The sequence below is a fragment of the Sarcophilus harrisii genome, chromosome 5 (assembly GCF_902635505.1).
Source record: "Sarcophilus harrisii chromosome 5, mSarHar1.11, whole genome shotgun sequence".
Lineage (NCBI taxonomy): Eukaryota > Metazoa > Chordata > Mammalia > Dasyuromorphia > Dasyuridae > Sarcophilus > Sarcophilus harrisii.
This window is the reverse complement of record NC_045430.1, coordinates 236,381,603-236,405,325: the sequence shown is the minus strand read 5'-3', so window position 1 is coordinate 236,405,325 and position 23,723 is coordinate 236,381,603. Positions and strand designations below refer to the sequence as shown.

Sequence of the window (23,723 nt, the reverse complement as noted above, 5' to 3'; positions counted from 1 at the left end):
GTGCCAGGTACTGTGCAAAGAACTAGGGATACAAAAAAGACAAAATTTCTCCGTAAGGAGCTCACAGTTCAGTGATAGAAATGACAAACAGATACATGCAAATAGGCTATGTATAGGATAAATACATACTTAAAAGAGAAAAGGCAATAGAAATGCTTTCTGTAGATAGATAAGCTTTTAGTTCAATATTTAAATTAAAAAAATATTTATTATATTAATTAAAATATCTTAAAAGGGACATTAAAAAGTCAAGGAAGTGGATATGAGAATAGAGAGTACTGAAAGCACGAATGGAAGATGGAGTTTGAAGTAGGAAGTTTATTGAGTAGCAACAAAGGCTCAACTGAGATAGGAGGTCTTTTCGAATTCTCGAATTCTCAAATACTGAGCCCATCATTCTGAGACTATGCCATTCATTTGTATGAGTGAAATCAGCTTCATTTACCCCAGTGATGCTCAGTAACACAGAGACACAAATAGAGCAGTCAGGTGTCAGATTTATCCAGGAGGAAAGATCCACAGGTTGAATTTGGAGGAAAGGGATGGAGAGTGGATCACTGTTATTGTCTTTTATTCTCAAAGAGGACCATGATATCAGGGAGGTGAATTGCATGCAAGTGAATTGGATTTAAGTGAGGGAAGGCTGTGCAAGATTACCAGCCTCACTTTATCCTCTAGAACTATTGATAAACTATCGATCAGAACAAAAAGAAGTAGCAGCATGAATCATGGATAGCCTTCTCAGGCAATTCAGCCATGAAAAGCAGGAAACAGAATGACAGAGGGAACAAATTAGGGTTTTATCAGGTTGGAAGAGACATGGACATATTTGTAAGAAGCAGGGAAGCTACCAGTAGACAGGCAGAGATTGAACCTAAGTGAGAGAGTGGGGATGATAAGCAATGATAGGCAATTTTCTAGAGAAGATGGGATGGAATGGAATAATTTGTGAATGTAAGCTTGCCTTAGCAAATAGTCATGCAGGAGGAAGAAGCACCAGTAGGCATCTAAGTGCTGGAGATGAGTAGAAAGGAAATGGAAGCTCTTGGATAATGGTCTCATTTTTTTCAGTGAAATATGAAACAAGATTCTCTGCTGAGAGGATTGGGGGGTGAGAAAGAACCATAGGAGGTTTGAAGAGAGATGAAAAGGTTTGTAAAAAGCTGCTCAGGTGTATGACATAGTGAAAGCTTTTAGGGAGATGTAAAGGGAGAATTTAGTGGAGATTATGTAACATTTGTAGTGGACCCAGTCAGCATGGTTTTTCAACCCAGCTGTTTTAAGTTTTTTGCAGATTTGGCTAACTTGAATTTCTCATTCTTAGCTATATGCATGTATTTTAAAATGCACTTAATAACAATCTGGCATTTTAAAAAATCCAAATGGTAGGAAAGGAAATGGCAAATACCCAATATTGTTATATAACATGTACTTGTTAAAACTTTTAAAATTTTAAGTACATTTTGATTTACAAGGAAGACAAATGAATGAGTATGTGGGTGTTTAAGCCATTGACTAAGAGTATAATCAAACTAGATGTCCATTATGTTTAATACTTTCTAGTGATTAAAAATATGAACTCCAGAGAAGAAGTAACCAGGAGAATCTATGCATTAAAGTTTTTATCTCAGGCTACCTATACTGTGAGGCATCTAGGTGGCACAGTCTCAGAGACCTGAGTACAAATTTTACCTTGGGCACTTACAAACAATGTAATTATGAGTAAGTCACATAATCTCTGTCTTCCTTAGTTTCCTCATCTATAAAATGAGATTAATAATAGCACCTACTACCCTGAGTTATTGTGATGATAAAATTAAATAATTTTGACTTTTAAAAATTAAAGCATAATATATGTAATTAGTATAATAACTATGAGCCAGTATCATCTTTGAGTAGGGCTATCCCTCAGTACAAATTATAATGTGTCTGTCCTGTAACCACCCCTGGTTTTTATGTATTTTCTTTCTTTTACCAACTTATTCTTTTATTCAAACAGCACTTCTTTTGTTTCCCCACTGACTCTCATCTCCAGTTATCCAAAGCTTGCTTTCTATTGGGAAGAAAATAATCCAACAACCTAACTCATCCTAAGTTAGAGTCAAGGGAACTGAGTTCAAATTCCAGATGTACCATCTGAATCAATGTGACTTTAAATACTGAGCCTTATTTTTTCTTCTCTGAAATGAGAAATGTTGGACTAGGTGATCCCTAAGGTTTCTACATCTGTGATCTATGGTCAATTGTTATGGGGTGATCAGGGAGGACCAGAACCTCTGGGATGATGGTTTTCCAAGCCCTTCTCAGGGCACCTCATCTATCTTTTGTGTCCATATTTCATCCAACTCTCACCTGTGACTCCAAGAAGCTATGCTCAGTGACCATAGCCTGGTAAGACATCTTGGCAGATGGGCTAAACCAAGTTGAAGATAACCAACAAGCCTCACATCAGTCATGAGCTGGGATGATGTCTTTCCAATGCATGTGAAGGCTTTCTCCGATTAGAATGGATGGGTGGGAACAGTTTGTTCTAATGGCCAGGAAGTCAGCGGAAGCAGCAACTATGGAGTGCTCAGAGTTTAGTCAAGCAATGAATATGCTGAGATCATCTACTGCATTGTGGGCAATCTCCACTTGTCCTCACCTATATCCCGTTTCTGGACTTCACTAACTCAGGAAGGAGGAGTGAGGCTGGTGAGTTTGTATAGTTCTCACATAAATCAAGATATCATCCATGATGACATTGATCCCTTTAAAAATGAAGGACAAACATCAATGATAACATGCAGAAGTTAATTATTCCATGTGATTTCATTTTAATATTCAATATTTGGTGTCTAGGGAAGATTTTAATGAAGAGGTATGACTTTCTAAGGGTACAATTTGATGTTCTACAGTATGCAGGTAAGAGGAATGTTTGGGTCAGAAGGTGCTATCAGGTAAAGATCCTAAAGACTTGAGTGGGAAGGGACTTTAGAAATGTCCTACAAGACTGTCATTTTGCAAATGAGGAAAATGAGACTCAGAGAAATTTAGCATCTCCCCAAGATTACAGAGTTAGCAAACAGCACAGTCTTTATTTGAATCTTGTAATTTGACTCCAAATCAAATTCTCACCTCCTCTCTTAAATGAGTAAGGCTTCAGATAACATAGTTTCCCATGTGAGATAATAGGTTCATAGTAATTGGAAGCTTAAGAAAATTATGCTTTCTAAAAGGAAATTGTGACTATTATATGACTATTGCTCACCCTCACACCATGTACATTACTGCAATATATCTTCCTGATTCCTGACTTTCATTTCCCTAAAGATGGTCTAATACACACTAATTGCACTTTGCTTATCTCTCCCCAGCCAGCAACAGAGATGCACAATTTTAAAAATTTTCCTTGCTCTTACTTTTTTTGGGGAAAAAAACCCCAACAACTCTGCTCCAAGGAGAGGATCATTTGTGTTTGTTGGTTGGCCACTTACTATTTACACATGTCTAAGCTAATTAATTTTGCAGCCTCAAAACACTAGAGAGACCTAATTCTAGATTTTCCCCTTTCGGTAATATTCTGGTAATATAAGTAATTTTCAGAAATCTGTCATTCCACAAAAAAGGTATGCTTATTTGAAAATCATCAAAACTGATGTGTCTATGAATGCTTAACATCAGTTTATACTGTTCAGATAACCATATACTGGCAAAACGGCCTTTTCCCTAGGTATAGCTATCACTTATGTTCACAGTAATTCATGTAGAACACCATTGGTCAAGCAGGATCCATGTCAATATTCTGATTTTCTATCATTGGTGGATATGCTTTAAGGCTTGATTGCTGTATGTTGCTTTGCGTCTTTATTGAAAGAACAGACCAATATTATTGCTAGGCTATTTGATAATGGTCTTTTAAAAAGTTTAGGGAGAATAGAAAAAGGTATGAAAGAAATGGAAAAGAGTTAATGTTCTAATTTTTAAAAAATGAAAATTAATAGTCAACTAAAGATGGTCAATGACCTTGGCTTTAAAGGAATGATTAATAAATATCTAAAAAAGGAAGAGGAAAAGCATGGTTTTATCAAGAACATGCCATGATGGAATAATTTCATTTTTACAAGTTAACTAGACAGACTGATCAGGAGAATGCCTCAACTGAAGTGTGCCTAGGTTTTCATGAAGCATTTTAGGTAACCTCTCATATTATTTTAGTAGAACACATAGAAAGGTGTGTGCTTTTAGATCAGGAATAAGCAAACTGTGGCCCAAGGGCCCAGTCTATGAATTATTTTTATGCAGCCCAAGGGCTAAGAATGGAAACCAGATTTGACTCTTACTCTGTGATTTGCTGATCCCTTGGGCCACATAATTGTGTAGTCAGAAAGATTGTAGACTAGTAAGACTCAAAGAATTATCATGGTTAGAGATTTACTGAGATATGTGTTCCATGGAGATGTGCTCAACCTCATGTTGTCTGATATTTTTTCCAATGATTTGTATAAAGGCATAGATAGGATGTTATATCATCATAAATAAATTATGGCCTTGGAATTTGTTAGAACAACTGTCAAGTCTTACTTTGGACACGTACTGATTCTTGGACACTGGACAAGAAATTTAATTTCTCAGTGTCCCAGACAACTTTTTAACACTAAAATTGTATATTAAAAGTCCTGAATCAGGTATGGGTTATGTTAGGGATTGTTGCTGTCATCTCAGAATCTCTCCTGGGGCTAGCAGAGGTCTCTTATTTATCTCCAAGGCTCACAGCTTTGTGATTTGTCAAAGATTCACAAAATAGCAGGTTCACGATTTGAACACAAGGCCCTGTGATTACACACCCTATCTTCTTTCTGTAGATTAAAAGTATTTTTACTCTGACATCAGTTTTTCTGTGACATTTCTAGAAATAGACCATCTTCTCAATGTTCTTTGGACCCAAATTCCCTGCAACAAAAGAGAACAAATATTCCCACACAAAAGGAGATGGAAAAACTTTACCATTCAAGACTGGGCCCATCTCAATCTTTCAGCTTCTGCTGAGTTGGACGGAGACTCACGTGACAATACTGAAACCTGGGACCAGGTATAAATTTTGTTATTCTTATCCCTAATGACTGTCAATAAAGAGAAATTACATGGGTAAGTCAAGGGACCGGGATGGGAGGGAGGGAGAAGGAAAATTTTAAGGATAATTATTACATTTTCTTTCTTAAAAAAACTATACAAATGGCACAAGGACATATGACCAGTCTTGGCAAATCTAAGAATGATTTCTTTTCCCCACCTGATTTCTCTCTGCAGGCTTAGGCTATTAGGAAAATCATGTGCATAGTTTCCTTTGGGCCAATACGTACACCTGTTATTATCTGTACCAGAGCATATGGCAACAGAAAAAAATGATGGATTTGGAGACAGATTTGAAAGCCCCTTCTTCTCTGTACCATTTATATCTGACCATGGGCAAAAAATCACTTTACTTTTATGGGTTCCAATTTCCTCATCTATAAAATTAGAGGGTAGGACTGGAAGGCGTCTAGCATCCCCTCCAGCTCTAAAAATGTATGATTTAAGTCAGAAATTTTAATGGACCCTAAAGCAACATCAAACACTTCTCCTTTAAATCTGATTTTTTTAATGATTTGGTTCTAGTTCAAGAACTCTTAATTTTCTGTGAATTATGGATCCCTTTGGCAGTCTAGTTAAGCCCATGGACCCCTTTCCAGAGTAATGTCTATTTCCCACATTCATGACTGAAAGGGATAATGAGACTAGTGAAAATAAAGAAGCAATTTCCCCTCCCCAATGGATCCAGTGATGTGCTGGAATCCAATTGTTAAATTTTCAGTGTATTTATACTTCAGTTATCAAGAAATGCTACAAATCAACATGACATTATTTTGTTAATGGTCTAGACCTAAGAAAGTGATGGACAAAATGATAATATAGATTAAATTGAAATGTGTTGTGTGTATATTGGGTTTTTTGAACTCAGTTGCTAAATATTTATGTTTACCGTGTTATGGATCCAAGGGGAAGAATTTTTGTTCTAGTTTACAATTATCTTCAGAGATAATGCTTATGAGAGAATTCAGTTAGCCTTACGTCCAACGTTTTGTGAGAGAGGCGGCTATTTAAGCTTCCACCAAAGTCTTCCTCTACTGTTTACCCAGTGCATGGAAGTGACCTTGTGTTCTTGCAGGATGTGCCCATGGAAATGAAATTCTAGTAGGTATTACCAGCCTGGGAAAACCTTTCAGTCAAGGTCTACTGCAGGACTGTGGTCATTGTTGCAAGTGTAGCTTAATTAAGTTTAGAAAATCACATCATCACTTTGGTCAAAAGATGATAAATTTGTTTTTAGCCAGAGCAGCTCTATAATACTAAGAGTGATCACCACCTACATCAGTGGAAGAAAGATCCAGGAAATACTGGGGTGAAGCCCTGTGAGTTCCATTGCATAGAAGGAACCATGGATCCATTTGATACTTGGGCCAAATGCACTATGATCTTGTGGTCCAATGTTAGCAGAACATGAACAGAGACAGAGGGCATTCTAAATGGCTTTGCCACATGAAGATGTAAGACAGCAAGATTTTCTACATTCTTGTTTAGAAGACTTTCCTGTACCTACCAAGGATCAAAACCAATCTGCTTGATGACTTTCCTATTTGTGTAGAGATCAGAAATTGCTTTATAATGTTTATAGTCTCTAAGGAATGAGAGACTCTTAAAAAAATCTCTTTAAATATACACATATATATATATGATTTTCTATATTTATATACTAGACATATATATGTGATCCCCATGTATGTGTGTGTATATTTATGTGTGTGTGTGTATAATATATATTTAATGATATATGGAGAGACAGAAAGAGTAAGAGAGAAAAAGAGAAGGGGGGAAGAGAAAGGGGGAAAAGAGGAAGGAAGAAAGGGAGGGACAGAAAGAGGAAGAGAATGTGAAAGGGAGAGGGAGAGAGATGGAGAAAAAGGAGGGAGGAAGAAGGAGAGAAAAAAGGAGGTTAGGAAGGAAGGAGAGACAGAGAAAGGTTATGTACATTATGTGAGGCCAGAAGTGTCTGAGCTGAGATCCTGCCTCTGATGCCCACTAGCTCTGTAGCTTTTGGCAAAGCATTTCACTTCTTAGTGCTCTAGGCAGCTCTCTATGACTACAATTTGCAGATAAGGTGCTGACCTGTGTTGGTAGAAAATGTTTACATATCTGGGAGTTTCCATACCAGCAATATCACAGGTATAATAGTTATTCTTGTTTATATGATTTAGTATTGAGTGTTGTTTGCACTAGGGAAATTTATTAAGACATAAAGAATCTTATGTCTTCTGTTTCGCCTTTTTTTCCTCTGAATTGAACCTTGAATAGTAGAGATCCATAGAGACTTGGGCCACTTCTAGTTTTGAACACCCCTAGGCAAAATTGCTTTTTAAAATGTAGCTATGAAAAAAATTGAACTAGGTACCAAAACTACATTGTGTGTGTGTGTGTATGTGTGTGTGTGTGTATATATATATATATATATATATATATATATATATTTTATATATATATATATATGCATGTATGTGTGTAGCTATGAAAAATGAGATTGGTTACAAAACCATATTGTATGTATGTGCATATGCATGTAGCTATGAAAAGGAAATAGTATCTAAACTACATTGCATATATGTATCATGTGTTTTGCATTTATATAAACATGTAGCTATCTACATGTACTTTATGCTTTAGAGATTTTATATATATATTACAGAATAAACATATACATGCATGTATACATATATCCATAACTATATAACTGTATATATACATAAAACTCTCTATATAACTATATATAACTCTCTAGATACACACACACACACACACACACACACACACACACACATACACACACTTGGCCCAGACCCATGATTTCAGCAGTGTGTAGAGTTCCAAAAATTTCTTTTGCCAATACTGCTGGCACGTTGACCATTCCAGCTTAGAGAGGGACCTACAACATTGAGAGATTAAGTGATTTGCCCAGGTTTACACAATCAGTCTGTATAAAAGGCTAGACTTGAATCTTGGACTATCTTGTTCTGAGGCTAGCTTTGTTGCCAGTAAGATATGCTCATCCACTTATAGATACATACATACATACATACATACATACATAGTTCCTCTAGCTTTTTTCTGTGTAAATCCACTTATTTTTAAGAAAAAAAAACACAGCTAAATTTTGTAATACAAACACTGATATTAAACAATTCATTTAAATAGCTTAAGAAAACATTTATTAAGCACCTACTGTGTGCCAGGGACTGGGCTAAACTCTGGGGAAACAAAAACAAGAACAAAATAGTCCTAGCCCTCAGAGAGCTTACATTCTTTCAGGGGAATCGTGTGAATGGGATATATTATTAATACAAATGAGTGAATGATGTAAAATAATTCAAGGAGGAGAGTGTTGTTACCTCCTGGAATATGTAACAAAGTATATCTATTATTGTAGACTAATTCTACTTGGAAGAATAAGTCACTTAGCAAGTCTTTCTAAATCCAGGAAGAAACCCAGTTTTTCTAACCCTAAATCTTATAAACTACTTGTGCTGAACAACTAATGAATCTCCAAAATCAAGACCTTTTTCTGTGAAATGAATACCCAGTGTCTGTGTACCAAGGAAATCATGAAGAAGAGAAAATGTGCAAAAATGTTTGTAGTAGCTCTTTTTGTGGTAGCAAAGAATTGGAAAATGAGTAGATGCCCATCAGTTGGAGAAAGGGGTAAACAAGTTGTGGTATATGAAGGTAATGGAATATTAGTGTTCTATAAAAATGGTGAACAAGCTGATTTTAGAAAGGCCTGGAAAAATTATAAGAACTGATACTAAGTGAAACAAGCAGAACCAGGAATACATTGTACACAGTAATAGCAAGAATGTGTGATGATCAGCTATGAAGCACTTGGTTCTTCTCAGTGGTTCAGTAACCCAAAGCAATCCCAAGAGACTTTGGATAGAAACTGCTACCTGCATCCAGAAAAAGAACTAAGGAGACTGAATATAAATCAACACATGCTATATTCACTTGTTTCTTCTGTTTTTTTTTTAAATCTCTCCCATGGTTTTTCCCTTTTGCTCTGATTTTTTTTTTATCTCAACATGATTCATAAAGCAATGTGTATTAAAAATAAATAAATTTATTAGAAAAAAATCAAAGTAACTGAAGAAATATAAAAAAAGAAATGAGTACACAGTGCTTTCATCCAGGCAAATCCTAATGCAGATGCTCTGGTTGGATTTTTAAAATCTGATGTTCCCATTCCATGAAAAAATACTAGACTGAAATAAAACCTCACTATTTCTATACTCTCTGGGCCTTCACTGAGAACCCTCTCCTCCTGTTGCCAACAGGTCAATATCGAAAAATTTTATGGCATGAAGGAAAAAAAAACACACCAAAATCTTCTTAGCTCTACATAAGTGAATCAAGATGGGGAGGTGTCTGATTTATCCATGCCTACAATCAATGCTCTGGCACATTCACAAGTGGTCAGTGTATCATCTCTACCTGGCACAGCATGCAAACTCTTTTGTCCCATAGCCCAAGTAGCTCTCCAAAAGCTCCTTCTGATTGGCTCTGAAAAGCCTAGAATTAGAAGGCAAGCTCTGAGCAGCCTGCCAATTTGTATTAGAATATAAGGATCCAACTCTTGCACAGAAAGCAGCAAACCTAAGCCTGGCGTATGCGTGTCTTTTGAAGTTTCTCGTAAAACTTCACATGGAATAGAACTTCATATGGAATCCTTCACATTCAGTATTCCAAAAGAGGTCTGGTTTCATCCAGTGCTCAGAAATAGTCTGATACAATAAACAGAGAGCTGGGCTTGGACTCAAGAAGGTCTTGCTTTGAATCTTGCTTTTGACTCTAATATGGGACTGGGGACAAGTTATTTAAGTTTTCTGCAAATGGAGATAATAACACACATGATGTCTTCTCAGAGTGGGAAGCTCAAATGGGGTAGCATCTACAAGGTGTCCCCAAAGTCAGAGTGCAGCTTTAAGTTATTAAAATTTAATACTAAATGAAGACTACAATCACGACAATCCAGCAGATAGTTACTCAACTATTTCACCAGTGGGTCGATTACATGCAGATTCAGAGTATATCCATAAGTGCAAAGAACAAATGGAATATCTGAAAGTCCCCAATGTTCATTTTTAAGCTTTAATCTACACTGACTTTTGAGACACCTTGTACCAGGTACTTGATGAATCTTAAAATACTACATAATTGTCAGCTATTATTATCCATAGGTGTATTCCATCTTCCTATGTATATCACAGCTTTCCACACTTTTCATGAATTGCTGTAACAAAAAAAAAATCCAACTTTCTGTTGATGAGCAGGTTTGAACTAGCTAGGCTGCTTTTCTGATAAAAAGATATGTAATCAAGCTGGCACTCTGTTGGTATAGCCTTTGTGAAGTCAGGATCATCTCCATGCCATAGTGGAATATCCAAGTGGAAGTTCCTATGGAATAAGGAAATTATAACAATACGCATTTGAATTAAGATAGTAGAAGATTATTATATTTCAGTGCTGAGTGTGTTTGGAGAGACTCTCAGGATCCCCCCAGGACAGAGGAAAATTATAAAAGGATAGTAAAGGCTATTTAGATGTGTCAGAAATTAGGTTGGGATTTGTGAATGGGCTTTGATATGGGCAGGAACGGTAAGATGGGATAGAAAAGAACATATTAGTGGGTTCAAAAGGGGTAATAGAAGCAAAGAGGCATATTTTCTTGGCTATGTATCTCCTTGTCCTAAATAGATTGGGATGAATGATGTTGCCAAGGTCCCTGCCTAAAGTGGCTGCTGCTAAGACCACACAAATACTATATATTCCCATTTACAGCGCATCAAGGCTGACTGTAATATCAGATTCAATCTGTTACTTAAATCATTTCAGTTGAACTGGTTTCCATTTCAGTGCATGGAGAAGGCTATGCCTTAGCATCACTGAGTAATCTATTAAAGGACAGTTTTACTCTTTATCATTGTCAGTTTATTCTATTTTATATTTTTTACAGTTCAAAGCATTATGACTTATTGTAGTGACCTTAAATAGCATTCACGTTAGTGATATCAAGAGATGTTGAAAACAATAGTGGCCTAAATAAATCAGGCACAATAAATAAAAATGAAGGGCCCCAAATCTCAGAATAGAAGATGTATTCTGGTAAGGGAAGTTATTCTAGAACTCAGCATTGCTCTCAGGTCAATATTTTTGTTTCTTAACTGTACACTGGGCATGGAAACGTGGCTTCCTGCTCCCATTTGCCTTTTCATTCCTTCCCTTGCTAGATATTTTCCATTTAGAGATTTTATCTAAAAGGATTCATCATTGAAAGTTTGTCACTCATTTTTATTTTTATCCTGATCTTTATTTTTAGTGTGTATTTATGTTCCATTAGCAACAGATGGTGTAAAAGAGAATTTTATGTAAGGTTCAGTCCAAGTTAGTGCTTTTACAATTGCAAATTAACTTTCAGATTTTTTTCATGATCACCCTCAAAAGTTTTAGGTAAGAAATTACACATTTCTAAATAAAAGCAAATGCTTCATTATCATAATACATGGTAATGAGAAATTCATTGATTTTTTAAAATAATTTCTTATTTTCTATAACGATGAAAAAATAACAGGGTCTAAAGAAGCAAAGACTGACCTTGTAACCAATTAGAATTAAATTAAAGTCTCACATTTGAGATTTTTATGGCTAGATAACCCTGTTTCCTAATCCTTTGATACTCTATACAACTCGTAGAGACCAAGGGACAGAGAAAGAACTGACCTGCATTTGAAGACAGAATTTCCTCATCAATTTCCTTGGTATCAGTGAATTCTTAGAATCAATCTCTATCCTATAAGATAGCATTTTGACAAACAAGCCCTCAAGGTTAAAATCTTATTGCATTATAACTGAAGAGCAGAGAATTGCAAAGGTCAGCATTGCAACATTAAACATGTTGTATCATATGGCATCTATTCATTCTAATGAAAGTCAATTTAAGTTCCATTCATTTATCATAAATTTATTTACAAAATGAATAAGAACTTAAAATAACTAAGATAAATTATGAAAAATTTCTTAAGAAACTGGTTACATTCATTGCTTATGTTAGTTCCATAAGATACTCACTCTTAGTCAATATTTTCCAATAATGAGGAAATGGAGCTCAATCGAAGAGGATTGGCTACTAGGACATGTCTTCACTGTCTAGATACTCTTTTTAAAAATTTATTCACTTATTTTAAAATAAAAATTTATTAAATTATTTTATTAGATTTATTACTTTAATTTAACATTTCCTATGTAAAAAATTATTTTAGAATAATTTTGAGTTCTAAATTCTCTTTCTCCTTCCTGTACCTCACCCCTCCTTGAGAAAGTAAGCACTTTGATTTCAATTATGCATGTGAGATTATACCACACCTATTTTAATATTAGCCATGTTGCAAAAGAAAACATAAACAAAATAAAATACTAAAAATAAAATTAGATGCTCTCTTTAAGTGGAGCTGTGTCTTGATTTTTAGATAACACAGGATCTATCAGTAGATCAGACATGCATAGGACACATGAGTATCTAATTGCCTTAAGGCAATAAAGGGAGAACCCTTAAGTTTCAGCATCTAGGATTTTACCCCAAAACATAGAAGGAAATATGATAGAAACCCAAGAGCACTGAAGTCAAGCTCAAACTACCAGCTTTTGGGAGCTTTACTTGGTAGTTTACTCCCGTATTCTCCCACAAAGTAGAAAATAAATCTCACAAAAGATAAACTAGTCTGACAGTTATAAACTAGCACTGAAGTCAGTGAGAGCCTTCTTTAAATATCATTTCTTGGGTAATGAGGGATAGAATCAAGATGGCTGATAAAAAGCATAGACTTACATGAGCTCTCCCAAATACCCCTCCAAATAACTTTAAATAATACTTCAAAATAAATTCTGCATTGGCAGAACCCACAAAGGGACAGAGGAAAACAATTTTCCAGCCCAAGACCATTCAGAAAGTTAGCAGGAAAGCTTTGTTGTGTGGTAGTAAGAGTGGAGCAGAGTCTACCACAGTCTGTGCTAATGTAGGCCATACCCCAGTAAACCAACAATGGACCTTGGGGGCAACTGAATCAGTAGTAGCTTCCAGAGCACTCAGTTCACAGATGGGGGTCAAACAGTTGTTCAGAAGGGAAGTATGAGAGATCCTTTGCTGGTACTGGGGTCAGGAATGTATTGTCTTGCCCACCCACTATTCCGAGTTATGGTTCAAGGGCAAGAAGGAGCATTAGCACACAGCTCCAGGGCTGGAAAGAGTGATCTCTCACAGACTAGGACACAGGCCAGGGGAGTAATAAACAAATCTTTCCTTAGATCTTACCACAAATGGAAAAACTAAAAACTAACAGGTCTCCAGAATTAGCTCTGAAAACATTTATACAAAAAACTGAAGAATGGGTCAGTGTCCCCATTCACCCTTCAAACAGAACTCACTTTAACATAGAGATAAAAGTCAAGAAATGCACAGAAAAAATTAACAAATATAAAAAAAGAACCTGACCATAAAAGTTACTTTGTTGACAGGGAAGATTAAAACACAAACTCAAAAGAAGATAACAAAGTGAAAAGCACTACATTAAAGGCCTCAAAGAAAAATGTGCATTGGTTTCAAGCACCCAAAAGAATTCCTGGAAGAGCTCAAAAAGAATTAAAAAAAAACAAGAGAAAAAATTGGGAAAAGAAATGACAATGATGAAAGAAAATTATGAAAAAAAAGTCAACAATTTGGTAAAAGGAGGCACAAAAAATACGAAGAAAACAAAACCTTAAAACAACAAGTACAAAAAAGCAATGAAAAGAAGGCCTTAAAAAGCAGAATTGGACAAATGGAAAAAGAAAGATATACAAAAATTCACTGAAGAAAAAACTCTTTAAAAATAAAAATGGAAAAGGGAATTCAAAAAGTAATCCCTTAAATAGAATTGGGCAAGTGGAAGCTAGAGATTCCATGAGATATCAAAAAAAAATCAAAATAATGAAAAAAAATGGAAGAAAATTCTGAAATATTTCAGTGGAAAACAACTGACCTGGATAACTGATCAAGAACAGATAATTTAAGAATTCTTGGACTACTTGAACATCATAATAAAAAAAAAAGCCTAGACCTCATATTTCAAGACATTATTATTGGACTCTGATGTTCTGGAACTAGAGAGTAAAATAGAAATGGAAAAAAATCTACCAATGATTTCCTGAAAGAGATCCCAAAATGAAAACTCCCAGGAATACTATAATCAAATTCCATAGCTCCTAGATTGAAGAAAAGATACTGTAAGCATCCAAAAAAGAAACAATTCTCACATTGTGGAGTCAATCAGGATAATACAAAATGTAGCAACTTCTATATAAAAGGACTGGAGAGGAAAAGAGCTAGTATTACAACCAAGAATCACATATGCAGAAAAAATCAAGAATAATCCCTCAGGGGAGAAAATGGATATTTAATGAAATAGAGGACTAGCAAGCATTTCTGATGAAAAGACCAGAGTTTATAAAAAATTTGACTTTCTAAAGCAAGACTCTAAAGAAGCATAAAAAAGTAAACAGTGAAGAGAAATAATAAAGGAATTAAAGTGGTTTACATTTCTACGTGGGAAAATGCTTTTAAGTCTGAAGAACTTTCTTATTAGGGCAGTTAGAAGGAATACACAAAGAGGACATAGGAGTTGAATATGATGGACTGATTCTTTTTTTAAAATTATTTTATTTTATTTAATAGCCTTTTATTTACAGGTTATTTGTATGGGTAACTTTACAGCATTAACAATTGCCAAACCTCTTGTTCCAATTTTTCACCTCTTACCCTCCACCCCCTCCCTCAGATGGCAGGATGACCAGTAGATGTTAAATATATTAAAATATAAATTGGATACACAATAAGTATACATGACCAAACTGTTGTTTTGCTGTACAAAAAGAATCAGACTCTGAAATATTGTGCAATTAGCTTGTGAAGGAAATCAAAAATGCAGGTGGGCAAAAATATAGGGATTGGGAATTCAATGTAATGGTTTTTAGTCATCTCCCAGAGTTCTTTCTCTGGGCGTAGCTGGTTCAGTTCATTACTGCTCCATTGGAAATGATTTGGTTGATCTCATTGCTGAGGGTGGCCAATTCCATCAGAACTGGTCATCATATAGTATTGTTGTTGAAGTATATAATGATCTCCCAGTCCTGCTCATTTCACTCAGCATCAGTTCTTGTAAGTCTCTCCAGGCCTTTCTGAAATCATCCTGTTAATCATTTCTTACAGAACAATAATATTCCATAATATTCATATATCAGCCATTCTCCAACTGATGGACATCCACTCAGTTTCCAGTTTCTAGCCACTACAAAGAGGGCTGCCACAAACATTCGTGCACATACAGGTTCCTTTCCCTTCTTTATGATCTTTTTGGGATATAAGCCCAGTGGACTGATTCTTTAAAAAAAAAACCCATAGAATTAAGGGATAAAAAAGGATGCATGGGAAGAGTGGATAGGAAGAGGAATGGGGCAAATTGTCTCACATAGAAGAGAAAGAGAGTTATGGAGGGGGAGGTGGATGGGATCTTTTGAATATTATTCTCAACATAATTGACTTAAAGGGGGAATTACATAAACACTCAGTTGAGTATATAAATCTACTCTACCCTAAAAGAAGATAGATTGTATAGAAATCTATCATACTCTTAAGAAAAATAGATTGGAAAGGTGATGAAAAAGATGAGGGCTAATAGGATGGGGGGAGAAGGTGGTAGTTTGAAGCAAAATACTTATGAGGATGAACAGGGTAAAAGAAGAGAGAGAATAGGATAAATGGGGAGGAAAATATCAATGGAGAAAAATTTATAGCAAGTTTCTCTGATATATATATTCTCAAATATATAGAAAATTGAGTCAGATTTATAAGAAAGGAGTCATTTCTCAATTGATAAATGACTGAAGAATATGGAACAGGAAGGTTTCAGATGCTATTTCTAGTCATATGAAAAAATACTCTAAATGTCTATTAGAGAAATGCAAATTAAAACAACTGAGGTAACACCTCCATATCCTTCAGATTGGCTAATACGATGAAAAGGAAAATGACAAATGTTGGAGGGGATGTGGGAAAATTGAGAAATTACTGCACTGTTGGTGTAGTTGCATCCTGATTCAACTATTCTGTAGAGTAATTTGGAATTATGGCTGCAAAACTATAAAACTATGCATACCTTTAGAACTAGAAATACCAGTATTAGCTACTACCTCTATGTCCTAAAGAGATATCAAAACCAAAAGGGAAAAACACCTATATACAAAAAAAAATTTATAGTACCTCTTTTACTGGTGGCAAAGAATTAGAATGAGGGAAAGTCAAGTTACGGTATATGATTGTAATGGAATATTATTGCACTTTAAGAAATGATGAACTGGATGCTCTCAGAAAAACCCAGAAAATCTTATATGTATTTATGCAAAGTGAAATGAGCAGGACAAGGGGACATTGTACATAGCAACAGTAATATTATGAGATAATTAACTGTAAATGACTTAGTTATTATCAGCAACACATTGATCCAAGATAACCTAAAGGACTTAAGAAAATGCTATCCATCTCCAGAAAAAGAAGTGATGAAATCTGAATGCAGATTGACACGTACTTTTATTTTTTATTTTTTTGTTTGGGTTTTTTGTTGGTATTTATAACAGGACTATCATGGAAATATCCATATATAACCTAGATCAAATCGCCTGCCTTCTAAATGAGGAATAGGAGAGAATCTTTGACTAAATTAAAAAAAAAGTTTACAACTGTTTTCACATGTGATTTGTGGAAAATATTAAATAATTTTTAAAAGACATAAGAAAAATCATTACTGGACTGAACTAGGTATAGTGAAAGTTTTTGAAATTCATGATGTGGGGCCCCAACTATATTTTTCTACCCTTGAACTTATTATTAATAGTCTACATCTAATGCGTATCTAGCTGTATCTACATAATGCCAAGAACTAGATAAATCTGTCAATTTATTTAAAATCAATAAATTCAGTTAGAAAGCTTTTTTAAAGTCAATATGCTGTTTTGACTGAAATGATCACTTTTTAGCCATTTTATAGAAGAGTATAGTGCAGTCAAATTCCCTCCCCTGCTTTTGATATTTTATATTACTTTTAAAGATTAAATACTAAATTTGCTAGCTGAAGACAATGCCCTTATTACTTCAGAGCTTGTATTTAGAGTGGGTTTATCTCTGGAGACTATTGGTCTAAAAAGCTATTTTCTTTGAAAAAAAAACAACAAAAGCATCGGCTTAGGAAATGAGGACAGAGTTCTAACCTACTTCATGAGGTTTTTGTGCAGAATCTCATTAAGTATGATTGCAAAACACTAAAATAATGGGGAAGAGGGTACAACAGCAACATTAAAAAATAATTATGATGAATATGATAGATTAAATTTTGACCAGTGGTCAGAGCGAATCCTCTTTATTCACAGAAAATGTTTTTAAGAAGTATGTTTGATAACCTTTATTTTTTTTTTCATTTAAAAAATTCCATTTCATTCTCATTCATTCTTAAAGAATGGACATGCATACTGAGTTTGCTCCAGTGGTGTGGTTAATAACAATACACATTTTCCTTCCTAGGCTTGCTTCTCTGCCAAGGAACTTGTGGAGATATTTTTACCCAACAGCCATTCTCCTATTTCTAAGGAGCACTTCCAGCAAATCAGCCCAGCGATCATTCAGCAACTACTCAGTTGCTCTTGCCAGCTTACAAAATACCAGCAAGCCAAGCTGCCACCAACAGCCCTAGAAAGTGAGTTGTATCTCCTGACTGTGTGGTTTTATATTCACTTGGTTTGTATACATTTCACTCTCTCTAAAGACTGCAAGTATGAGCTACCTTCAAAGAAAAGAACAGGGCGTTCTGTAGCACAGGGCTTGGGAACACTCATCCTACATGGTGCAGATGGGAGATTTGGCACATCTAGCTCCAAGTGCCTGATCAGGGTCCAGTCACTAGAGTGATGGGGACTAAATTCCCCTTTTGACTTTTTTAGTTCCTTTATAAAGTGTGTTGAAAATGGCAGAAGTGAGTTATCCTTTTCAGTTTGCAAGGTAGCCATAAAATCATCAAGAAAGGAGAAATTCTTATAACTTAAAAACACAAGATTATGGGGTTTTTAGTATATTTTGTGTATTTTTTTAATTCATTAAATGGCAATTCCAAGGTTTCCATGGAACAGAGCGAGGGATGGGAAGGGGAAGTACTTCATTCGTAGAGAGCTCCATTTAAGGGAGCAAATTAAATTGTTCAAGTCAAATTGGTAATTCTACAATGAGCATATAGGTAGCACAATGGATGGGGCACTGGGCCTGGAGTCAGGAATATTCATGTTCCAGACATCAAAGCTGGCCTTAGACACTCACTTATTAGTTGTATGTCCCTGGACAAGTCTCTTAATCCTGTTGAAAAAGCTGGAAAAGTCTGAACATTGGTCCAGTGATGTACTTACTGTTCTGCAGCTAAATCCAAAGGATTTATATAGATGCACAACCAGACCATAGATTGTTTTGTCAATAGCAAGTCTGGGAGCTATTGACTAAGGCATTTTTTTCTTCAAAAGATTTATGATGTCATCAGAGTATTCTCTCACTTTGATGACATCATAAATCTTTTTTTAATTTTTTTATTATAGCTTTTTATTTATAAGACATATACATAAATAATTTTTCAGCATTGACCCTTGCAAAATCTTCTGTTCCAATTTCCCCTCTCCTTCCCCCCAGCTCCTCTCCTAGATGGCAGGTAGACCTATACACATCATCAATCTTTTGAAGAAAAAGAATCTCTGAATGTACTTGGTAGTGAACTAGTTACATCTGTGGCCAGGGCTCTACTTTATTTTTTGGGGGTTTTTTGGTTAGGCAATTAGGGTTAAGTGACTTGCTCAGGATCACACAACTAACAAGTATTAAGTGTCTGAGGCTGTATTCGAACTCACATCCTCCTGAATCCAGGGCTGGCATTCAAGCCACTGCACCATGTAGCTGCTCCCAGTAATCTACTTTAAATGTCAATGCAATTCATCCAAGGGCATGAAATTAGATTAAGGACAAAACAAATAATCCCTGACAATAGGAACTGACTGACATTCCTCCCTCTAGTGGAACACTAGGGGTAAATTTATAAGTAGGTCAACAACTGGTTATTTAAAGAGTCATTAAATAGACAAATATTAGATAGGGTCAAGGGGCAGCTAGGTGGTAACATGAATGGAATGCCAGGCCTGGAGTCAGGAAAACTCTTCTTCATGAGTTCAAATCTAGCTTCAGATACTTACTCTTGGGCAAGTCACTTAATCCTGCTTGCCTCAGTTTTGTTCATTTGTATGATGAGTGAGAGAAGGAAATGGCAAACCACTCCAGTAACTTTGATAAGAAAACCCCACATGGATCACAAAGAGTTGGACATGACTGAAATAATAAGAAAAACATAGGATCAGAGGTTTCATTGATGAAGAAAATCTTATTTTTCTTCTTGCTCATCTAGGGTCCTTTTCAAGGAAAAGTCTTTCTGCCCCACAAAAAAAAATCCAATAAGAAAACTAACCCCAAATTACTTACAATTTTGTTTCATGCTGAGGAAAACGGACACATGCCATGAAACTGCCTCTTTGCATTATAAGGAGTTTGCAACGTTGCATTAAATGGGCCCCAATGGGCCATCATTTCAATAGGTACCTTTAAGTATATTGTAACTAGTTCCCTGATCATTATATTAAATTGTTTCCAGGAAATTAAATGTAATTTCCAGGAAAGAATATGGTGGTCAAATTGTATTAATATTGCAAAATCAAATTTTCATTCTAAATGGGAGTAGATGCTCAAGTTTGGTCAAGAAATTAATGGGAAGGTCATATCTGAGGGATTCATCTTAAAGTTGGCAAATTACCAAAATTAGCTATGTAGAAACTGCCAGAGAATTGTATAACCCTAGCTAGTAGCCCTCACAGTATCATATCATTGTTAATAAATCAACTAATGGCTTTTCAGAAACCACAATCATATATTGAGATTATTGGTTGATGATATCAACACAATCCAAAGCAAAGGGTCTTCCAAAAAGGCCAAAAGGACAATGAAAATTACATTGCTGGCAATATAAACTTAAAAAGTCAGTTTTTCAATGTGAGAAACCCAACTGAATCAAATATTACAGCATCTATTTATCAAGAGATTTGCAAATGTTTGATAAAAATATCAGTGGATACCTAAGAGTTGCAATTAGCTTTATGATTCTTTAACTTCTGTTCTAAAACAATTTGTCTCAAGCTTCTGGTTTTTGTTTTAATAGATGAAAATGAGATTCCCAATTGTCTGTAGTAATTGAAGACAAGTTTGGTACATGGCATTTTAAAATAGTGAATGATCCAAAAATCTTATTTTGGTTTTGAAACTAATTTTGCATGATTTTTTGAGTGAAAGCTTCCATTTTGTTTTGTGTAAGTTTATTTCCCAAACGATCTACCCTCTGAATGGCATAATTTGCAGCAAACACAGAAATGTTCTGGCTAAGATAAGTAAACCAGTTTAAGATTTTTTAAAATGTAGCATTCTTTATATTTAAGCTATATTCAGAAAACTAGTCAACAATACACAGATTTGTTGATGGCATAACGAAAAGATTAGTAAACTTGAAACCTAAGATCTGGTTTGGAATCCTGCTTCCAAAATTGTATATGCCCATGACTGGGGGCAAGCCATCTCTCAAAGTCTCAGTTTTCTCGTCTGTAAAATGGAATTAATAAACTTCATACTTACCCATTTCACAGGCTTGTGAGTTGTTAGGTATGCACTTAATAAATCTTAGTCATATAAATTCAAAATATTGCTATATTTCTTAAAACTAAGAAATTCTCCATCATTACAATACTTTAGAGAAATTTCAGAGCTAATATAAAACTATTCAAAGATCCATGATGATTTTAGTCTTCATTTTCCTTATATGGAGTTCATAGGCTCATTGCTTCCTTGATCAAATATATTTTCAAGCATTTTTATAATGGGTTCTAGCAGCTCACCAAGTCTTTCAGGTTTTCTTTAAATATTTCCCATATTACCTCGTAGTAGATATTTGCTCAGGAGAGTATCACTTGCCTAGAAGCCAGTTCTTGGATTCTGTCTGGTTATGGCTCTAAGGATAAAATGATTTAGATTCTTAGAAGATAAAAAATCAGGTCAATAGAGATTATCTCAGGGAGCCAAAGAACAATTTTAATTCCTTGCCAGAAAAACATGCTTACATCCCATTTGTCTCAACTTGACTGCCTTCCTTTTAAAATATTAAAATCACAGTCAACTATCTTATCAGTCTTATCACATCATAAACACCATCAGATCTTGCATTGCAGGCCATACACTACATACCTCATCCCATCCATAAAACATATTATCAATGTAACACAATACACAACACATCCGGATACAATAGAATATAATACCATCAGATATATACAAGATATATTACTAGATGTTAAATGCATAATGAAAAACAACAAAATATCATGAAATAATAGAATGCTTTTAGCTAGTTGCTAAAAAGATATGTATATTAATGATCTCAACTACACTTGGCTTTTTCCATTGTTCTCTGCTGGCATAAAGAGAGTGAGGTATCATATGATTAGTGGAAGGTAGTGTGCTATATTATTTTTCCACCAAAAGATGCTCTAGTAAATAATTCTGTAAGTAATCAACCCTCATTTTTAGTCCCACACCCACCATTATCATCCTATTCTGCTTCATTTCTCTTGGCTGGCCAGTCAAAAAATTAAATCAAAATTCACTGGAAGTCTAGAGGGTATGGTTTGAAATGTACTAAAAAAATACTGGCTTCACTCCCTCATTCTATCAAAATTCCCCCCAACTGGTAAGAGTCCTTTTTTATTAGTCATGTGATTCAGTCAGATAGCATAGGAAACTTGAGTGAACAATCAAACAGATCTTCAACTTGTTGCAGCTTGTGTTGATTTTCTTCCCTACATCCTTCTTCCTACTCTGTCTGATATGAATGGAAAGGAATGTGATTGGATAGCTTTAAATAAGTACCAAGCTCTTCCTTAACAAGTATTCTGAGGAAATAAGGGAAACAATAATTGTGGCATGAAATTCTTTTTTGATCTCATCAAGACCAGCTGTAATACTGAGCTTGGCTGCTCTCTATTTTTCCTGGCTTTTCTGCTCTATCTGGCTCACTCCCCATTCACGTTTTTTCAGTCTGTCCCATTTCCATGAGTGGTTTTCCAAAGAGATTTTGGTTTACACTTTACTTCCCCTTGCTTGCAGTAACAGGAACTGTATCACTGGTGCACTGCCTGCTTCATGTCCAGAAAACATGGACTCTCAAAGTCAGGTTCTTTTTCCTCCATTACCTCAACTGTGGGTGGAAGAAACCTCTCACCTCTGGCCAGAAATTTCTCTAATGGCAAAGGAAGAGGAAACATGGGAACTCAGGAAAATATGTATACATCTCTAGTTTCCTCAAATCTCTCTGGGATTTCTTTTCCATGATATTCCTGGGAAGTTTAAAAATGTGATTATACATAAGAGTGTGAGGAAGTCAGCTGGTCCCAGCTCCAAGAACTGATTGTTAAATTCTCAAATGTATACTTCAAAAATGAGAAAATATTATAAATGTGTTTATTTTATTGTTTTGTTGATCGTAGAGACTTAAAGTGATGCAGATAATATTGATAATGCAGATTAAACTTGTGTGTTGGATTGTTAAGCATTTAATAGCACAACCATCCTTATATATGATATTTTATACACACACAAAATATTCACATACTCCCCCAAACAATCACAATATAACAAACCACATAGCATGAATTCTACAGATTATCAAGTATAACCCAATACATTTAATATATAATAAATAATCACATAAAATATGAAGACATGAGTGAAGAGTTAGTTCTTGAAAGCCTAAAACCTAATCACAGAAAAAGCACTGATCAATATTTGGTTATAAAAATTCAGCCACACTAAATAATATCTTTATAAAGCATCATAAGATATAACGTTCAGAATATCATATAAACTATATCATAACATAATGCAAAATAAAGCATATAATATCATAGAACATATGCCATATAATATGCCATAAAATATATAGTAGAAAATATAATGCACATATCCTGGTTTAAATGAACCATATAAGATACAACATATAATAAGACAAACTATAGTACTTAACAAATAACACCCAACATGAGACATGCAATTACTAGTATAAAGAAGTGTAATAAAATATTATCCTAATACAAATCACTTATAATATGTAAAACATAAAGCATAATGCATAACATAATAGACATAACACAATGCATAAAACATACTATATACCACATATATGATAAATAACATAATACTTTAAAACTAACATGGGGCATATATAACTATTGTATGATCCCCATTTTGCTCTTATGAAATTGAATGAATCCAGTGGTAAGATTTTACATTAAATCTGTTCCCTGAAAAAGCTTGTTAAAATATTCTTCATTTTCTCCTCCTTTTTCACAAATTCTAAAATGAAATGGTCATTCCTCCCCATTGAGTTCCCTTTCCATCTTAG

General features: G+C 34.9%; 1 protein-coding gene across 2 annotated transcripts in view; it reads left to right on the top strand.

The window, feature by feature from the left end:
* Positions 1 to 23,723, top strand: part of SLC39A12 (solute carrier family 39 member 12) — a 100,377-nt gene that overhangs the window by 23,334 nt on the left and 53,320 nt on the right. For both annotated transcript variants that reach the window (XM_012551261.2, XM_031939901.1), the window contains exons 5-6: positions 4,893 to 5,071; positions 17,726 to 17,897. In XM_012551261.2, coding sequence (XP_012406715.1) covers positions 4,893 to 5,071; positions 17,726 to 17,897 — 351 coding nt within the window. The remainder of the gene's footprint in view (positions 1 to 4,892; positions 5,072 to 17,725; positions 17,898 to 23,723) is intronic.